At 42.2% G+C, this 19,281-nt stretch overlaps 1 protein-coding gene across 1 annotated transcript in view; it reads left to right on the plus strand.

The window, feature by feature from the left end:
• Positions 1–18,658, plus strand: part of LOC128686473 (serine/threonine-protein kinase Sgk2) — a 91,560-nt gene extending 72,902 nt beyond the window's left edge. The window contains exons 2-12 of the mRNA XM_053773420.2: positions 33–128; positions 440–543; positions 8,187–8,327; positions 8,659–8,772; positions 9,532–9,637; positions 11,155–11,322; positions 11,522–11,620; positions 14,003–14,173; positions 15,444–15,617; positions 16,176–16,316; positions 18,255–18,658. Coding sequence (XP_053629395.2) covers positions 33–128; positions 440–543; positions 8,187–8,327; positions 8,659–8,772; positions 9,532–9,637; positions 11,155–11,322; positions 11,522–11,620; positions 14,003–14,173; positions 15,444–15,617; positions 16,176–16,316; positions 18,255–18,416 — 1,476 coding nt within the window. The 3' untranslated portion in view covers positions 18,417–18,658. The remainder of the gene's footprint in view (positions 1–32; positions 129–439; positions 544–8,186; positions 8,328–8,658; positions 8,773–9,531; positions 9,638–11,154; positions 11,323–11,521; positions 11,621–14,002; positions 14,174–15,443; positions 15,618–16,175; positions 16,317–18,254) is intronic.
• Positions 18,659–19,281: the final 623 nt, after the last annotated feature.

The following is a 19,281-nucleotide window of genomic DNA, read 5'->3' on the forward strand; positions in this document are numbered from 1 at the left end:
TGGGTGGCATCTAAGTGAGGTTCTTCCTGCAGGTGTTCAAGGTGGTGGTTCAGAACGAGAAGAGATGCTGGTTCGTGCTGCGGCGATATCAAGAGTTTCTCCTCCTACAGGAGGTAATCAAAAGCAAGGTATGGTGTTAACTCTGACCCATAGTGTTTTCAAATAATAATAATAATGATGCTACTACTACTACTACTACTACTACTACTACTACTACTACTACTACTACTACTACTACTATTACTACTACTACTACTACTACTACTACTACTACTACTACTAATAATAATAATAATAATAATAATAATAATAATAATAACAATAATAATAATAATAATAATAATAATAATAATAATAATAGTAATAATAATTCTTTATTTAAAACTATATTAAAATTCTTACAATTTTTTGATAAGAGCTTCGTGTTGTGTGTGTTCAGGTCCCTGACGCAGGTATCAGCCTCCCGCCTGAACAGTCACTTGATGACCTCCACTTAGACAACTTCATCAAGGAGGTCATGGTAGAGCCCAGGATCGTCACTCTGTAAGTACCTTAGAGGTCATTGTAGAGCCGAGGATCGTCATTCAGTAAAAACATAAAAACATAAAAAAGAAGGAACACTGCAACAGGTTTACTGGCCCATGCGAGGCAGGTCCAAGTCACCCACCGGTTCAAGCCTTGTAGGGCAAGTCACATCTCCTTAAGGAAGGAGCACGACATCAAACCCAGCAGCACAAGCTAGTCGGGTCCATCTCACACCCACTCACACCCACTCATGTATTTATCCAACCTATTTTTAAAACTACACGATGTCTTAGCGTCTATGACGGTACTCGGGAGTTTGTTCCACCCATCCACAACTCTATTACCAAACCAGTGCTTTCCTATATCCTTCCTGAATCTGAATTTTTTCAACTTGAAACCATTGCTACGAGTCCTGTCTTGGCTGGATATTTTCAGCACTCTGTTTACATCTCTTTATTTATTCCTGTTTTACATTTATACACCTCGTTTATATCCATTCTGTAATACGGTGACCAGAACTGAGCAGCATAATCTAATTGAAGCCTAACCAAGGATATAGAGTTGAAGAACTACCTGAGAACTTCTATTATTTATTTACCTGGAGTTTACCTGGAGAGAGTTCCGGGGGTCAACGCCCCCGCGGCCCGGTCTGTGACCAGGCCTCCTGGTGGATCAGAGCCTGATCAACAAAGGCTGTTGCTGCTGGCTGCACGCAAACCAACGTACGAGCCACAGCCCGGCTGATCAGGAACTGACTTTAGGTGCTTGTCCAGTGCCAGCTTGAAGACTGCCAGGGGTCTGTTGGTAATTCCCCTTATGAATGCTGGGAGGCAGTTGAACAGTCTCGGGCCCCTGACACTTACTGTATGGTCTCTTAACGTGCTAGTGACACCCCTGCTTTTCATTGGGGGGATGGTGCATCGTCTGCCAAGTCTTTTGCTTTCGTAGTGAGTGATTTTCGTGTGCAAGTTCGGTACTAGTCCCTCTAGGATTTTCCAGGTGTATATAATCATGTATCTCTCCCTCCTGCGTTCCAGGGAATACAGGTTTAGGAACCTCAAGCGCTCCCAGTAATTGAGGTGTTTTATCTCCGTTATGCGCGCCGTGAAAGTTCTCTGTACATTTTCTAGGTCGGCAATTTCACCTGCCTTGAAAGGTGCTGTTAGTGTGCAGCAATATTCCAGCCTAGATAGAACAAGTGACCTGAAGAGTGTCATCATGGGCTTGGCCTCCCTAGTTTTGAAGGTTCTCATTATCCATCCTGTCATTTTTCTAGCAGATGCGATTGATACAATGTTATGGTCCTTGAAGGTTAGATCCTCGGACATGATCACTCCCAGGTCTTTGACGTTGGTGTTTCGCTCTATTTTGTGGCCAGAATTTGTTTTGTACTCTGATGAAGATTTAATTTCCTCATGTTTACCATATCTGAGTAATTGAAATTTCTCATCGTTGAACTTCATATTGTTTTCTGCAGCCCACTGAAAGATTTGGTTGATGTCCGCCTGGAGCTTTGCAGTGTCTGCAATGGAAGACACTGTCATGCAGATTCGGGTGTCATCTGCAAAGGAAGACACGGTGCTGTGGCTGACATCCTTGTCTATGTCGGATATGAGGATGAGGAACAAGATGGGAGCGAGTACTGTGCCTTGTGGAACAGAGCTTTTCACAGATGCTTCTTGATTTTATATGTGGCATGGTTATATTCCTGTCCAACATTTAGAACATTGCATTTGTCTATATTAAACTACATCTGCCACTTCTCCGACCACTGCTTCAGTCTATTCAAGTCTTCCTGGAGTGCTTTAATGTCCTCATCAGAATAAATTGGACGGCCTATTTTGCTTATGTCGCTATTTATTCCCTCATCTATGTCGTTAATGTAAATTGTGAACAACAAGGGGGCCCAACACTGACCCCTGAGGAACACCGCTTGTGATGTGCCCTCATTCTGATTTCTCCCCATTTATGCAAACTTTCTGATGCCTATTTGTCAATCATGCCTCTACCCAGGGAAGAATTTATCCTCCTACTCCGTGTGCCTTAAGTTTCCTCAACAGCCACTGATGTGGAACTTATCGAAAGCCTTACTGAAGTCCATATACACAATATTATATTCACTACCATGATCCACCTCCTCAAATTCCTTGGTGAAAAAAGTTTATACATTCGTTGGACAGGACTGCCCCTTTGTAAAACCGTTTTGAGATTTATTAATCAGTTTATGCCTTTCAAGATAGCTACGAATTTCCTCGGCAATTATTGATTCCATGAATTTTCTATTTCTTATTGGTCTATAGTTTGAAGGTAAGGACCTGTCTCCTGCTTTGTAAATAGGTATTACCTTTGCCATTTTCCACTTGTCTGGCACTATGCGAGATTGTAGTGATATGTTAAAAAGATTAGCTAAAAGTCTGCTAAGTTCTTCTTTACATTCCTTTAAAATCCTTGCAAATAGTTCATCAGGCCCTGGGGATTTGTTAGGCTTTAATTACTCTATTTATCTGAGGACCATGTCACTAGTTACCTCAATCGTGTATAGTTTATAATCGTCCTGTATTACATAATTTATTATTTCTGGAACTTCGCTAGTATCTTCCTGAGTAAAAACTGAGAGGAAGTAAGTGTTGAAAATTTCACACATTTCCTTATCACTGTCGGTGATCTGAATTGAGTTACTTTTAAGTGGGCCTATCTTGTCCCTAATTTTACTTTTGTATACCTGAAAAAAACCCTTTTGGGTTAGTCTTCGAATCCCTTGAGACTTTAGCCTCATAATACCTTTCTTGCTTTTCTTATTCCCTTTTTTATTTCTCTCTTTAACTGAATATATTGATTTCTTAACTGCCCATCCCATCTTTTGATACGGCTATATATGCCTCTCTTTTGACCAATGAAATGTTTTAATCTATTGTTTATCCATTTGGGATAATTTTTGTTAGATCTAATTTCCCTACTCGGAACATAAGTTGTCTGGGCAGCTAAAACTGTGCTCTGAAAAACGTCATATTGGCAACCATCACCACCTACCTGACCCATACTCAGCTCCTCCTGTTCTTCAAGGAGAAACTTGAACAACAGAAGGAGAATGAGGTAATCAGTCCCTCAACCTTAAGTCGATTGATGGACTGACCACATCGACTCAAGGTTGAGGGACTGATTACCTCATTCTCCTCCTGTTCTTCAAGTTTCTCCTTTGTATGGACTGATGAAGCCACTGTGTGGCGAAACGTTTCTTCAATAAAGATACCTAAGAGTTGCATATGTGTCTAATTTATCAACTTGTCGGTTTTCAAAACCATTCATCACAACTGTCAGACACTGCATCATCATGGGAGACACCATTTAGGGGGTGACACCACAGAGCCTCTAAAGAAGGTGACACTAATGCCCAAAACAGTGCTGCACCAACGTAAGAAAAGAATCCTTCGTTTCTATATAGCCTATTATATATTAACAAAGTACAAATAAGCCTATATAGGGAAAATCATTGATTTTGATGATGTGATAGATGATTTTGCAGGATTAAAGGCAAGAAAATGTAAGATCAGATTCACTGAGATGTTACCTGTACTCAAGGTCAAATCGGAACTTGTGTTTCTCTGATATTGCAATGTTTTTCTTTATTTTTCAAGTTTCTTTTTTTTTTTTTTTTTTTTGCATTGTTTTTTGCATTGTTCAGTAAGACCCGAAGCATACTCAGGAACCCAGAAGAAGGCAAAAAGCTCTTGCGCTTTGTCCCTACCAACCCCAAGTCAGCAAGGATTTATGGTTTACCGAAGACCCACAACCAAATGTGCCTATGAGACCTATTACATCTGGAATCGGCAGCGCCCCACACAGCCTGGCAGGAGTTTGGGCTAAATATTTATCTAAACTCCTCGGTACGATTAGTCAGGCTCACCTGAAGCATTCGGGTGACCTCCTAAACCGTGTCAGGGATATCGACATGAGTGATAAGAAGCTTGCAGTTTCGACGTGACTGCCTTATTCACCAATGTCCCAGTTGATCAAACCAATGTCCCAGTTGATCTTTTTCGCAGGGTGATTAACGATGATACAGAGTTACCTGTACCTCGCCAAGATTTTGTGAGCCTCGTCGGACTTTGTGTTCGTTGTAACTGCTTTAGGTTTGAAGTTGGGTTGAAATTAAGACACATGTGCAACATCTGGGTATCTTTATTATAGACTTTTCGCCATCCAGTGGCTTTATCAATACAAATTCCAGGACATAACTTGAAGACAGTAGAACTATGTACAGAAGATGAGGTAATCAGTCCCTCAACCTTGGAGTAGGTGGGTTATTGAGGCTAAAATCTTGGGTAGTTTCAAATTTAGGTTGGATAAATATATGAGTGAGAGGGGTTGCATTTGAGTGGGACTTGCATATGAAAGTGGATAGAGTTATCAGAGCTTATTTCTTGGGTGGCATTGAAAATTGGGTTGGGCAAATGTTTTGTTAGTAGGACGGATTGTAAAGGACCTGCCTAGTATAGGCCAACAAGCCTGCTGCAGTGTTCCTCCTTTCTTATGTTCGTATAAATAGCTGTTCGGGCTAGCCATGGGATCACCCCTTAGTGCAGTACTTGCCAATTTATATATGGAGGACCTAGAATCTAGACGGATCCTCAGTAATATCCCTAGATCAGTTACATGGATGCAGTACGTTGATGATATTTTGGTCATTGTACCCTAAAATCTAGAAGTACGTGGCATCCTCAACACCATCAACACTCTGGAACCTACTATTAAATTTACAGTAGAGGAGGAGAAGGACAACTAATTACCTTCTCTCGACGTTCTCCTACACACTGGTGAAAATAGACTCTCTTTTAATTTAAGAACCTGGCCCATGCTTGGTAGGTCTTTCTCAAACCCAAACCCACTAATAAAATTATTCGCCCAAGCCATTGTCAGTGTTACCCAAGGAATAAGCTTCGATAACCTTATTAACTCAAGTGCAAGTCTCACTCAGATACAGTCCCTCTCACTTGTGTATTTATCTAACCTACATTTGGAGCTAACCAAGGATTTAGCTTCAACAACCCTACTAGGTAGACTGTTACACTCATCGACTACTATATTTCGCGTCCCAGTGGCTTTTTCAGTTTAGTACACAGCTTCTAGACTAATCAGAACAACCGTGGCCCTATAAACTCCAAAAACAACAACAACAACATGAATAGAACCAGTGGCTTTTTCAGTTCAGTACACAGCTTCTAAACTAAACAGAAAACGTTAGGTAAAAGGACACAAATGCAACTAATGTAACATTTTATTGTGGCAACGTTTCGCTCTCCAGGAGCTTTGTCAAGCCGTTACAAACAATACATGGACACAGAGGGTATATATAGGCTTAGAGTGAGGTGTAATACTAGTGGTAGTAGTAGTAGTAATATTATTACTACTACCAGAATCGACCAATGTTGAACACATTTTGACAAGTTCTTCACCGTGGTACCTGGTCCTAATGACAGCAGCAATTCTCTTCTCCACAGTTGAACAGTCTTGTTTCGCTATCCTGCATTTGGTTATTGCCCAAAATTCTCAACTGGGTTGAGGTCAAGAGAGTTTTCAGTCCAATTTAAAACGCTTAGCCCAGTCTCTTAGAAGAATGTCAGTATTTTTCTCTAAGTATGACATAGAGCAAGATCCCGCTGCAAAATGCCTTCTCCATCAGGAAAGTCCCTATCCACAATAAGAAGCAAATGATAAATTAGACACATATGCAACTCTTGGGTATCTTTATTGAGGAAACGTTTCGCCACACAGTGGCTTCATCAGTCCATACATAGGAGAAACTTGAAGAACAGGAGGAGAATGAGGTAATCAGTCCCTCAACCTTGAGTCGATGTGTTCAGTCCATCAATCTTGAGTAGGATACTCAAGATTGATGGACTGAACACATCGACTCAAGGTTGAGGGACTGATTACCTCATTCTCCTCCTGTTCTTCAAGTTTCTCCTATGTATGGACTGATGAAGCCACTGTGTGGCGAAACGTTTCCTCAATAAAGATACCCAAGAGTTGCACATGTGTCTAATTTATCAACATGTCGGTTCTCTGAACCATTCATCTACAAGAAGCAAATGACCTGCCAGGATTTCTTGTATTTGTCACTGTTCATCGTTTCCTTAACAATAAGAAGCCGTTCAGGGTCTTTACCAATAAAACTACCCCAAAACACCTTTTTAGGTAGGTGTTTTGACACTTGTTGAATGTGTCCATTCCGAAGATGATCGCCTTTGCTCCGTCTCACTATCACTGATCTGTACCCATGTGTTTCAAAATGTGCCACATCTGAAAATACAACTTTTCTCCATTCATCTGTCGTCCATCACTTATGACCGAGTGCCCACCACAGCCTTTTTGTTTTATTCATAGCAGCAGTTAATAATTGTCCCTTTACAGGCTTCCTGGCAGTTCTGCCAACTTCAAGGAGCCTTCGTCAAACAGATGAAGAGGAAAAACAATTACGCCAGTTGAAGCTAAATCTCTCTGTAGATCTTTGCTGGTTTTCTTATACTTTGTTGTCGTGAGGTGATGTCTTGGGTTTTATGCCATATTTTCCTCGACACAGCGTCCACCATCACCTGTGTCGTCAGCTCTCTTCAGAATTCGACCAACAGCTGACTTTGCTAGGTTCAAATTTTCGGCGATTCGTCTGATATTCAAATCGGCATGTTTTCTAAGAACTACAATACTTGCATACTTCGTAGTTGTAATAACCATCATAAATTTCAGCAGTAATCATGAACTAAAGGGGAGAATTTGGCGAAACAACATTCACTCATGGAGCATGCTTGCAGGAAGAGCCTTACAAAACAACAGCTGTTGTAGTACTGATGAGAGTCGCATGATAACACCACCGTAGGATGGTTGGCAGAAATCGGTAGTAAACTCTTCTGAAAAGAAAATAACCCAAACCACTTTAATTAAGCTGAGAAAATCACAAAATTTACTTCTCTCTAAATTAATTTGCAGACTATTGTATGTGGTTGCAGGGGTCGAGTCACAACTCCTGTGTATGTGTGTATGTGGGGGGGGGGGTTATGGGGGTGGTTGGGTGGAGGGGAATGCAATAACTATGTGGAAATAATATAAGTAATATTAAGCTAATTTTATCAGAAATTTAATGAACCTACTAAGTTTTAAAGCAAAGAAAATTAATGCAGTATCTATTATTTTTTTTTCAATGCACAGGATAAAAAAAGACCGCAAGAGATAAATTTTTCGAGAAGATTTCCTTGTTAGACCGACAGCGTGTAAACAGCGAGACACAGACACGTCAAAACCAACGTATTGTTTTTCATTCTTTCGTTGTGCAGAGTTGAAATTTTATTTATTATAATAAATTCCTTTATTTCTTTGTTTATGACCAAGATGTTTTAAGTTAAATATTTGTTTAGTAACTTATTTTGAGCAAATTTAATATAATACTAGACGGCTTTATTTTTTGTATTGACTTGGTCACATGGTCTTGTGATGACCGTCTCAGTGGCTAAGCAGCTGCTGATGGGCCCGTGCTAGGGGCAGTGCTAGAGGCCGTGCTTGGGACCATGCTAAGGACCGTGCTAGTGGCCATGTTAGAGGCCCTCCCGCCCTGTAAAAAATATCAGGTGATCATCTCGTGTGGTACAGTGTGTTTATATCTTTGTCAGAGCTGAGGTCCGGGAGTTCCTACAGCTGGATCGCTTCCGAGCGTCGACCAGCAGCAGTAGTGACCGCAGTAGCGGGTCGAACAATGGCGTCGTGCTCGACCCCCGCTTTCTCCTGCCTCCAGGAGCCCCTCTTACTGCAAGGTCAGTCTTCAGGTTATAGTTTTAGGTCGGTGACAAGTTTTTAACATCAGTTCGTTGTGATGTACATGTTTTTACTGGGACAATATTTCCTTCAAGGTAGAACTTTACAGAGGGAGGTAAATGCTTCCTTGACAGACTCGCTGTCTCCATACTAACACGTATTCCTTACTGTGTTTTCGCACCTATCATAAATTACGATATTCATTTTGACTTGAAATATGATGATTTACATATTTCTACACAATATAACTTCAAGAGTGTTATCTATAAGCATACTGTAACTATAATTTTAAATAAAGTTGGTTGTATTGTTTCTCCCGTTGGTGTACAGGAAGCCTCTGGCTGTCAGGACGAAAGGTGATAAGGGCGAGGTAGTCGAGGCCTCCAGCGAGGCCAATCCTATTGCTCAGACCAACATCGATCTCGGCTGCACCGAGAAAAAGTCGTAAGTGTCTCAGCAGGATGTATCTACCGACAGGTGTACATCCCTTAGTGTATACATTATGATGCATTACTTTAGTCCCCCCTTGTTAGGTGTTAAGTATGTTTGACTTGAGGTTAACATGACAGGTGGCCTTAATGACCCTTTGAGTAAACGATAGGTCTGAAACCCTATTAACCAACTTAGCGAGATAAACTAGCAGAAAGCAAGACACAAATAATTAACATTTCCAGTTTGTGGATTAGTTGTGATTTATTCCAGGCACGATGCTGTGACTTGACGTAGAGCAATGGAACAGTTATTTTATTAGTGAAATAATGAGGAGAGATGAAGAAATACTTCCCTATGGATGCCAAAAAGGTTACCTGGTTAAAAAAAAAAGGACATTAAAGTGCAGCAATGGAAACTTCATCATTAAAAATGTTTCTCTTGTGTTACAGGAGACACATAACTGAGCCTGGAAGGAGGGAGCGAAGCTGCTGGAAGCCTGTGTAACACTGGTGAAACGTTATCAGTGGTAATCTTTTAACTGTAATTTCCTTTCTTTCAACAACTGTACGACCGGGTCGCTATCCTCTCCAGTCTCGTCCAAGTGGCCCTGGAAGGTTAAGTCTCTTACAGAGAATCGAGCTTCTGGACTTCCCACGTAAAAAAAAAAAAAAAAAGTAACAAAAATATTCCACAACATTCTGTAACTACTCATTCAGCATTATTGTCATGAGCGGCTAACTTAACCACACCTCCCGTTGTTTCCTTCTTCAGGTTGACGCCGGCTGACTTCGAGTTCCTGAGCGTGGTCGGTAAAGGAAGCTTCGGACGAGTGATGCTTGCCAGGTATCTTCACGACCAGAAGGTCTACGCTGTCAAGGTTGGTCTCAGGACATTAGGGAGGGGAGGAAGGTTATTCAGCGTCTGGGGAATGGGAGGCAATCAGGTTCGATTCAAAGTAAAACAGATCAGGTTCAATTCCCTGGTTCAAGAGCTGCCCATTCACCGGGTTCAGAGAACCCTCCCTCTCGGAGAGGTAATTTATTGCTCTTGGTGTGCTCTTGGTCCAGAGAATTGGAGTTAATATTTTCTTCCTTATATCAAATTTGTTTACCTTTCCTTCTTCAGGCATCGTCTCAACTCTTCGAGTTTAGTGGTTCCATGTATATTTAATAATAATAATAATAATAATAATAATAATAATAATAATAATAATAATAATAATATGCATAGCAAAATTAGAAAACAGACTACTACTTTCAAAAAGCATATAAGAATTTTAAACAATTTTGTTAGGCTCACATCGATTATTAGAAGTTAATTAAGAGACCATTGTGAAAATTGAAATGTAGGAGTTTATTCTTGCAGAGTGTTGACACCTAGTGTTGACACCTAGTGTTGACACCTACTGTTGACACCTAGTGTTGACACCTAATGTTGACACCTAGTGTTGACACCTAGTGAGTGTTGACACCTAGTGTTGACACATAGTGAGTGTTAACACCTAGTGAGTGTTGACACCTAGTGTTGACACATAGTGAGTGTTAACACCTAGTGTTGACACATAGTGAGTGTTGACACCTAGTGAGTGTTGACTCATAGTGATGGTTGACACCTAGTGTTGACACCTAGTAAGTGTTGACACTTAGTGATGGTTGACACCTAGTATTGACACCTAGTGTTGACATCTAGTAAGCATTGACACTTAGTGATCGTTGACACCTAGTGTTGACACCTAGTAAGTGTTGACACATAGTTAATGTTGTTGACACCTAGTGAGCACTGACACCTAGTGAGTAGTGTTGACACCTAGTGAGTGGTGGTGACACCTAGTGAGTGTTGTTGACACCTAGCGAGTGGTGGTGACACCTAATGTGTGGTGTTGACACCTAGTGAGTGGTGGTGACATCTAGTGAGTAATGACACCTAGTTAATGTGTTAGACACCTAGAGATGTTGACACCTAGTGAGTGTTGTTGACACCTAGTGAGTGGTGTTGACACCTAGTGAGTGATGTTGACACCTAGTGAGCGGTGTTGACACCTAGTGAGCGGTGTTGACACCTAGTGATGTTGACACCTAGTGAGTGTTGTTGACACCTAGTGAGTGGTGTTGATGCGTAGTGAGTGGAGTTGACACGTAGTGAGTGGTGTTGACACCTAGTGAGTGTTGTTGTCACCTAGTGAGTGTTGTTGACACCTAGTGAGTGGTGTTGACACCTAGTGAGTGTTGTTGACACCTAATGAGTGTTTTTGACACCTAGTGAGTGTTGACACCTAGTGAGTGTTGTTGACACCTAGTGAGTGTTGTTGACACCTAGTGAGTGGTGTTGACACCTAGTGAGTGTTGTTGACACCTAGTGAGTGGTGTTGACACCTGTCTGTTTCCTCCCCAACAGGTGTTGGACAAGAGATTGATCGTCAGAAGGAACGAGACGGCGCACGTTCTGAGCGAGAGATCTGTTTTGATCAAGATGCTGAACCATCCATACCTGGCGCAGCTTCACTTCGCCTTCACCACTACACACAAGATATTCTTCGTTCTCGACTACATCAACGGGGGCGAGGTAAGGCAGGGACTCAGCTGTAACTTCAGTAACAGCACAAAACTGCAGCGCCAAACCTGTAGCAGCAGCAGCAACACCAGTTGCAGCAGCTACGGGGAAGGGTTGTAAATATAAGCTGTGTATAAATATATTTGTCCAGTCACAGTCATGTCAAACAGTCATCGCTCACTACATAAGCTGTTCTTGCTGTCACCAACAGCTCTTCTTTCACCTACAACGAGAGAGAGTCTTTACGGAGGCCAGAGCCAGGTTCTACGCTGCTGAGATGTGCTGCGCCCTCACCTACATGCACAGTCAGGTAACAGACACGGCCAGGCAACAAACACAGCCAGGTAACAGACACAGCCAGGTAACAGACACAGCTAGGTAACAGACACAGTCAGTTAAAAGACACAGCCAGGTAAAAGACAGTCAGGTAAGATACATAGCCAAGTAAGAGACAGCCAGGTTCAAAGACCGCAACAATCAGAGCCAGACTTAGGAGGTGCGGGCCCAATTGGGAACAATTTTGGTGGGCCCTTTGTATGGAAAGTAATCAAACTGTGCGCTTAAAAAATGCATACGAGTTAATAGACCAAACAGATATAAGTTATACTTTAATATAAACTTACATATATGTGAACCTATAAGTAACAAACAAAATTTGTATACCACCTCTGAAAAGTACATAGTTGCCAACAATGTATCTACCTCATCTGCTAGAAAAATGATAGGATGGATAATGAGAACCTTCAACTCTAGGGACGCCAAGCCCATGATGATTCTCTTCAAATCGCTTGTTCTCTCTAGACTGGAATGCTGCAGTACACTAACTGCCCCCTTCAAGGCTGGCGAAATTGCTGACCTGGAGAATATACAGAGAACTTTCACGGCACACATAAGTACGGTAAAACACCTAAATTACTGGGAACGGTCGAAGTCTCTTGATTTGTATTCTCTGGAACGCATGCGAGAAGGATGCATGATATTATGCACTTGAAAAATCCTAGCTGGATTAGTACCAAACCTACACACGAAAATCACTTCCTACAAAAGCAAAAGATTCGGCAGGAGATGCAACATTCCCCCAGTGAAAAGCAGGGACGCCACGAGTACACTAAGAGACAACATAATATGTGTCAGGGGTCCAAGACTGTTCAACTGTCTCCTAGCATTCATAAAGGGGATTACCAATAGATCCCTGGCTGTCTTCAACAAGGCACTGGACACTCGCCTAAAGTCATTACCTGACCAGCCAGGCTGTGGTTCGTACTTCGGTTTACGTGTGGCCAGCAGTAACAGCTTGCATGATCAAACCCTGTTCCACCACAAGACCTGGTCTCAGACCGGTCTGCGGGGATGTTGACCCCCGAAACCATCTCCAGGTAAACTCAAAGTAACAGACAAAGCCAGGTAACAAACAAACACAGCCAGGTAAGAGATACAGTCAGGTAAACACAGCCAGGGAATAAAGAAACACAGTCGAGTAGAAAAAGAAAGCCAACTAACATACAAACACAGCCAGGAAACAAACACAGCCAGGTAACAAACAAACACAGCCAGGTAACAAACAAACACAGTCAGGTAACACACAAATACAGCCAGGTAACAAACAAACACAGCCATGTAACAAACACAGTCAGGTAACAAACACACCCAAGTAACAAACAGACAAAGTCAGGTAAGAAAGAAACACAGCCAAGTAACAAACAAACACAACCATGTATCAAACAAACACAGTCGTGTAACAGACACAACCAAGTAACAAGCAAACACAGCCATTTAACAAACAAACAAAACAAAATAACAATCAAACACGTCCATTTAATAAACAAACACAGCCGTGTAACAAACACAGCCATGTAACAAACACAACCCATGAAAAAACGATCGTACATTATTAAATTACAAAAAACACTGATATGTTGATTATTAAGTTTTTCACACGATGAATAAAGTTACTGAAGGTTTGTTTTAGTGTTCTTCTGATGCGTCATCTTCCGCTCAATATTAACCTCTTCTTATGTTTGAGGCTCATTTATATACAGTCTTACTATGACAAAAATATCGAAAGAGATCCGTCAGTGTGAGCCCCATTTGTGTGCTCGATGATCACAGAAATATAAAGAAAAGCAATGGGTTTCAATAATAATAATAATAATAATAATAATAATAATAATAATAATAATAATAATAACAGAGACTTGTCAGCGTCTGATGGTCTCACTACTTGTCCTACGGTGAGTTAGGTTAAGTAAGGTTTGTCAGGAAACAGGACAAGTGTTTCCTGACGCGGGTCTTAGTCATATGAAGATCCACAGCTGGAGCTTCTGGTCATCTGACCGAGACTTTCCACTGGCTTACCAGTCTACCCGTTTAAAAATTACGGCTATAATTATAACCATCTATTCTCCCGTGAGTGTTAGCTCTGAGAAGCAACTCTCTGGTTTATTCTCCAACTCTTTGAAAATTCAGACCATTCTTGAAATTTTGCATTTTTTTTTTTTGCATCATTCCTATTTCCATGGATTAAAATGTTCTTAACTGGTGTTGCACAGATGATTTGCAGCCTTAATGACTCTGAGTAGTTGATACACTATAACCCCAAATTACCAACAAAACGTTTCAGGGGGAAGAGCCGAGACGAAACCTTCCCTCCTTTCCCCCTTTCTTCCTCATAATGAACATTACAACGTTTCAGGGGATCGTATACCGAGACCTAAAGCCTGAGAACATCCTCCTGGATGCCGCGGGTCACATCGTACTGACAGACTTCGGGCTGTGTAAAGAAGGTCTCCAGTACTGCTCTTCGAAGACCGCTACATTCTGCGGCACACCGGAGTACCTAGCTCCTGAGATCCTCAAGAAACAGGTACTAGAGCTGGAACAACCACTTGGTATGACAGGTTGATCGACCTGCAGCTAGGTGATTAGGGATCGAGCTTCAGGTACCAGTCCTGAAACAACCAAACTCGCTCAGCACTTCGTGGGGGAAAACACAGTAACACTGTGTTACATAATAATTTATAAATAATAATCATAATAATAATAATAATAATAATAATAATAATCTTTATTTTTACAAGTACATGATACAACTTATACAGACCTAGTTAGCTAGGTCAGTGACATACCATATAGAAATCCCCTTGTTACGCAGAGCATTTCGGGCAACTTTGGTTAATTTTTGTAACCCAGGGAGCTACCCACACCGGTCAGCTAACACCCAGGTACCTATTTACTGCTAGGCGAAAAGGGGCAGCAGGTATCTCAAATGTCTCCACCCGTACCGGGGATCGAACCACGGACAAAACCGTACTCAGAGCTTCATCACAGTTTGATGAAGCTCTAGACAGAGCTCTACAAAGAGTGGAATATTGTGCCCACAAATAAGATTGCTTTGCAACTTGTGTTTTTCTTCAAATTCTCTTTTATTTTTAAAGCTTTGCTGAATCATCCATAGCAGCTAATGCTTTTTGCTTAATGTAATATTGAAAATACCAAATAATAATAATAATAATAATAATAATAATAATAATAATAATAATCTATGTACATATATACTATAATCTTCATTTATTTTCTATGCTAACTTCTTCGAAGTTAGTATAGTAAATAAATGAACTCTCTTATGTAAACATATTACATATGCTATGTGTAATATATTACTGTAACGTGTTAACATGTTAACTGTCACTTGTAGTGTTAACATGTTAACTGTCACTTGTAGTGTTAACATGTTAATTGTCACTTGTAGTGTTAACATGTTAACTGTCACTTGTAGTGTTAAGATGTTAACTGTCACTTGTGGTGTTAACATGTTAACTGTCACTTGTAGTGTTAACATGTTAACTGTCACTTGTAGTGTTAACGAATTATCAGTAACCGAATTATCACAATTTTGGTTTTAAGACTGTTTACTTGTTCTTCCATTGTTAACATCGAAGGATGGGGGAGGAGATGCCTTGATGCTCTAGCAAAGGGTTCTTGATTCAAGGAACTGGAGTTACCCCTTTTTCGCTTTCTTCCTTAAATCAATCCTGTTCACTCGCAATCCTCCCCAACCCAGAGGGGAATCCTGTTAAGCAGCTGCCTCCACCTCCCCCTCACTCCATGATAACTCATCCTCCTACACTGCTCAGCTGTACTCGCGAGCTGTGGACTGGTGGACGCTGGGAGCCGTTCTGTACGAGATGCTGTACGGCCTTCCGCCCTTCTACTCTCGTGACACGCCCACCATGTACGACGCTATTCTCAACAAGCCTCTCAAGCTCAAGAACACCGTCACAGAGAAGGCCAGAGACATACTGAAAGGGGTAGGTAGATCTCGCCCGAGAAAGTAACAGCAATTTCTCTCTCTTCCTCACGAGGTTCAGTTATACACTGAGATTTTTTTTTTTGTGTATGTGAGAGAAAAAAATGCATACCAAAATTAATAAGCTCGCTGAAAGGCTTCCATATTAATCACTTTTCCATTCTAGATCAATTTTTTTTATCACATTTACGGAAGAAACATACTATATAGTGTAATTTTACTGCATACTTTACCCACCAAAGAAATATTTGTGTAAAGACGCTCATGGAGAAGAGGACACCTTGCTTTTCCTTGTTTACTACGTTCTTCTCACTAGCAGTTGTATCAAGTATAAAGAATATACATAACCACCAGTGTATGAAATAATGGTCAGGCGAAGGTGAGGTGAGATAAGGTGACTCCAGACTTCACCTGGCCAGACACACTTAAAATGTGTCAGTTCTGTTAAAAACTTGAGCAAAAGGGTTTGAAATCCAGAAGGGAAAGATTTTTAAGCATCATTGTGTGTGTATATTGTATCTTATTAGTCCTCCTCATTCCTCAATGTCTGTGTCTCCAGCTCCTGCAGAAGGACCCCAGGAACCGCCTGGGCTCCAGTATACGTGACGGGGAAGACATCAAGAGCCATGACTTCTTCAAGACCATTGACTGGGACCTGGTGAGCAGGCGAGGCATATCTCCTCCCTTCGTCCCCACTGTGGTGAGTAGACATCCCCGTCACAATAAAGGTTTTGTCTATCGCGGAGATCATTTTCAATGAAAATAATTCGTATGATTATAATAATTAATTTTCTTCAAAAAATTAAAGAAAATATTATAGGCATTACATAAATTTTAACCTTAGTTTTAAGGGATTAAGTTTTCCTGACTGATGGTAACTAGGTGACATACTTCACTTAATGACCCTTGTGTAGTCGCAGTCTTAATGACTCTTGTGTAGTCCCAGTCTTAATGACTCTTGTGTAGTCCCGGTCTTAATGACCCTTGTGTAGCCCCAGTTTTAATGACCCATGTGTAGTCCCAGTCTTAATGACCCTTGTGTAGTCGCTTTACTTAATGACCCTTGTGTAGTCGCTTTACTTAATGACCCTTGTGTAGTCGCTATACTTAATGACCCTTGTGTAGTCGCTATACTTAATGACCCTTGTGTAGTCGCTGTACTTAATGACCCTTGTGTAGTCGCAGTCTTAATGATCCTCGTGTAGTCGTAGTCCTAATGACCCTTGTGTAGTCGATTTACTTACTAACCCACGTGTAGTCGCACTACTTAATCACTCTCCTGTAGTTGCTTTACTTAATGACCCTCGTGCAGTCGCTTTACTTAATGATCCTCGTGTAGTCACAGTCTTAACGACCGTCGTGTAGTCGATGTTTTAATGACCCTCGTGTAATCCCTGTCTTAACGACCCTAGTGTAGTCACTATCTTAATGATCCTCGTGTAGTCAGCCTTAAAAACCCTCGTGTAGTCGAAAGGATTTAACTGGAAGAGGATTGTCCAATGGGTGAGTGACCTGGAGAAGCAGAACGATGGTCTATATACTAGGAACTCCAGTGAAGAAAAATGTGATGTCATAACTGTCTAGTTTCTTGTTCTTGACATTGGTGTCCTTAACCCTGTCTAGCAAATCACCTTCCATCAGCTTCTACTTCTTTGTCTGTATTGGACCGAAAAAGTTTCCTGGAGAGCGAGGCGCCTTTGTAAGAAATGTCATAATACAGTTTTTGTATTTTATTCACATAAGACTTGTGTATTTCTCAGTGTCTAGACACTCAATGGTGAGTAAATCTCAATATTGTACCGAGAAGTGTTCGTGTTACTCATTGTATATACGCTATACAGCGATATAGGTGAGTACAAATAGGAAGCGCGTCTGTCAGGCGCTCAGTAGACGGAGGATCAAGCCTTCACCACGTCTAGCGCTGAATGACCCACATGGGTTAAGGAATGGTCCCAAATCTGCACACAGAAATAACTCCCTACGAAAGTAAAAGACTGGGCAGGCGATGCAAAATGCCCCCAATAAAAAGTAGGGGCGCCATTGGTACACTAAGGGAAAACACCATAAGTGTCCGGGGCTCAAGACTGTTCAACAGCTTCCCATCAAGCATTAAGGGAATTGCCAATAAACCCCTGGCTGCCTTCAAGAGAGAGCTGGACAGATACCTAAAGTCAGTGCCGGATCAGCCGGGCTGTGGCTCGTACGTTGGACTGCGTGCGGCCAGCAGTAACAGCCTAGTTGATCAGGCCCTGATCCATCGGGAGGCCTGGTCATGGACCGGGCCGCGGGGGCGTTGATCCCCGGAATAACCTCCAGGTAACCAGGTAACCATTGTATATACACTAAGAGTAACTTTTTTATCCCTATATCAGAGAATAAAGCATTCTTAAATGCTAGCTTGCAGATGACTTGCAGCCTTAATGAGCCTCGTGCAGCCTTAATGAACCCCGTGCAACTTGAATGAACCCCGTGCAACTTGAATGAACCACGTGCAGCCTTAATTAACGAATTACAGCGGATAGGCTTACAAACCTAACAGACTGTTGCGGCTCTCCAGGCGCTGCATGACTTTCCCTCCCCGTCCTGACGGGCTTAACATTTTTCCCATGAATATAATAAATGTTGTTCTCCTTCACAGAACGGCGAGGCTGACACGAGAAACGTGGATCCCATGTTTACGAAGGAGGCGCTGCTGGGACACTCCCCGGCTCCAAGCGGTCTCTCCGCTTCCGTGCAGGCCGTAGACCACGTCTTCCAGGGCTTCAGCTACGCTCCTCCGCTGGAAATCGAAACACAATGATGAGTTTTCTCATCTCGAGGGGAAAAAAATATCCCGACTATTTGATTAGTCAAGGTTCCAGCCTTCGCTACTTTCGTTGAACGACCAGCAAGGTTTAGCAGGCGGAAGATCGTACATCTAGTGCATTTTCACGTTGAATGATCCATGTAGGTTTACCGCATCACATAACTATATTAAATAATAATGGTGGCGCGAGAATGAGTGATCCGGTGAGTAATGGTGGTCCTGTGAGGTCCTTGAGACGCATGCTGTGGTCCGTGGGACGTAGGCTGTGATCCCTGAGACGCATGCTGTGGTCCGTGGGACGTAGGCTGTGATCCCTGAGACGCATGCTGTGGTCCGTGGGACGTAGGCTGTGATCCCTGAGACGCATGCTGTGGTCCGTGGGACGTAGGCTGTGATCCCTGAGACGCATGCTGTGGTCCGTGGGACGTAGGCTGTGATCCCTGAGACGCATGCTGTGGTCCGTGGGACGTAGGCTGTGATCCCTGAGACGCATGCTGTGGTCCGTGGGACGTAGGCTGTGATCCCTGAGACGCATGCTGTGGTCCGTGGGACGTAGGCTGTGATCCCTGAGACGCATGCTGTGGTCCGTGGGACGTAGGCTGTGATCCCTGAGACGCATGCTGTGGTCCGTGGGACGTAGACTGTGATCCCTGAGACGCATGCTGTGGTCCGTGGGACGTAGGCTGTGATCCCTGAGACGCATGCTGTGGTCCGTGGGACGTAGGCTGTGATCCCTGAGACGCATACTGTGGTGAACTCTAGCTCATGTCCCATCAAAGCAGATATCAATTAATCTTATTAGGCCGGAGTGGTGTTAGTGGTCAGAGCTCTTATATTTGTGGTTCCCTTTCGTTTATAT

This window comes from Cherax quadricarinatus, chromosome 17 (genome assembly GCF_038502225.1).
Source record: "Cherax quadricarinatus isolate ZL_2023a chromosome 17, ASM3850222v1, whole genome shotgun sequence".
In the NCBI taxonomy this organism is placed as follows: domain Eukaryota; kingdom Metazoa; phylum Arthropoda; class Malacostraca; order Decapoda; family Parastacidae; genus Cherax; species Cherax quadricarinatus.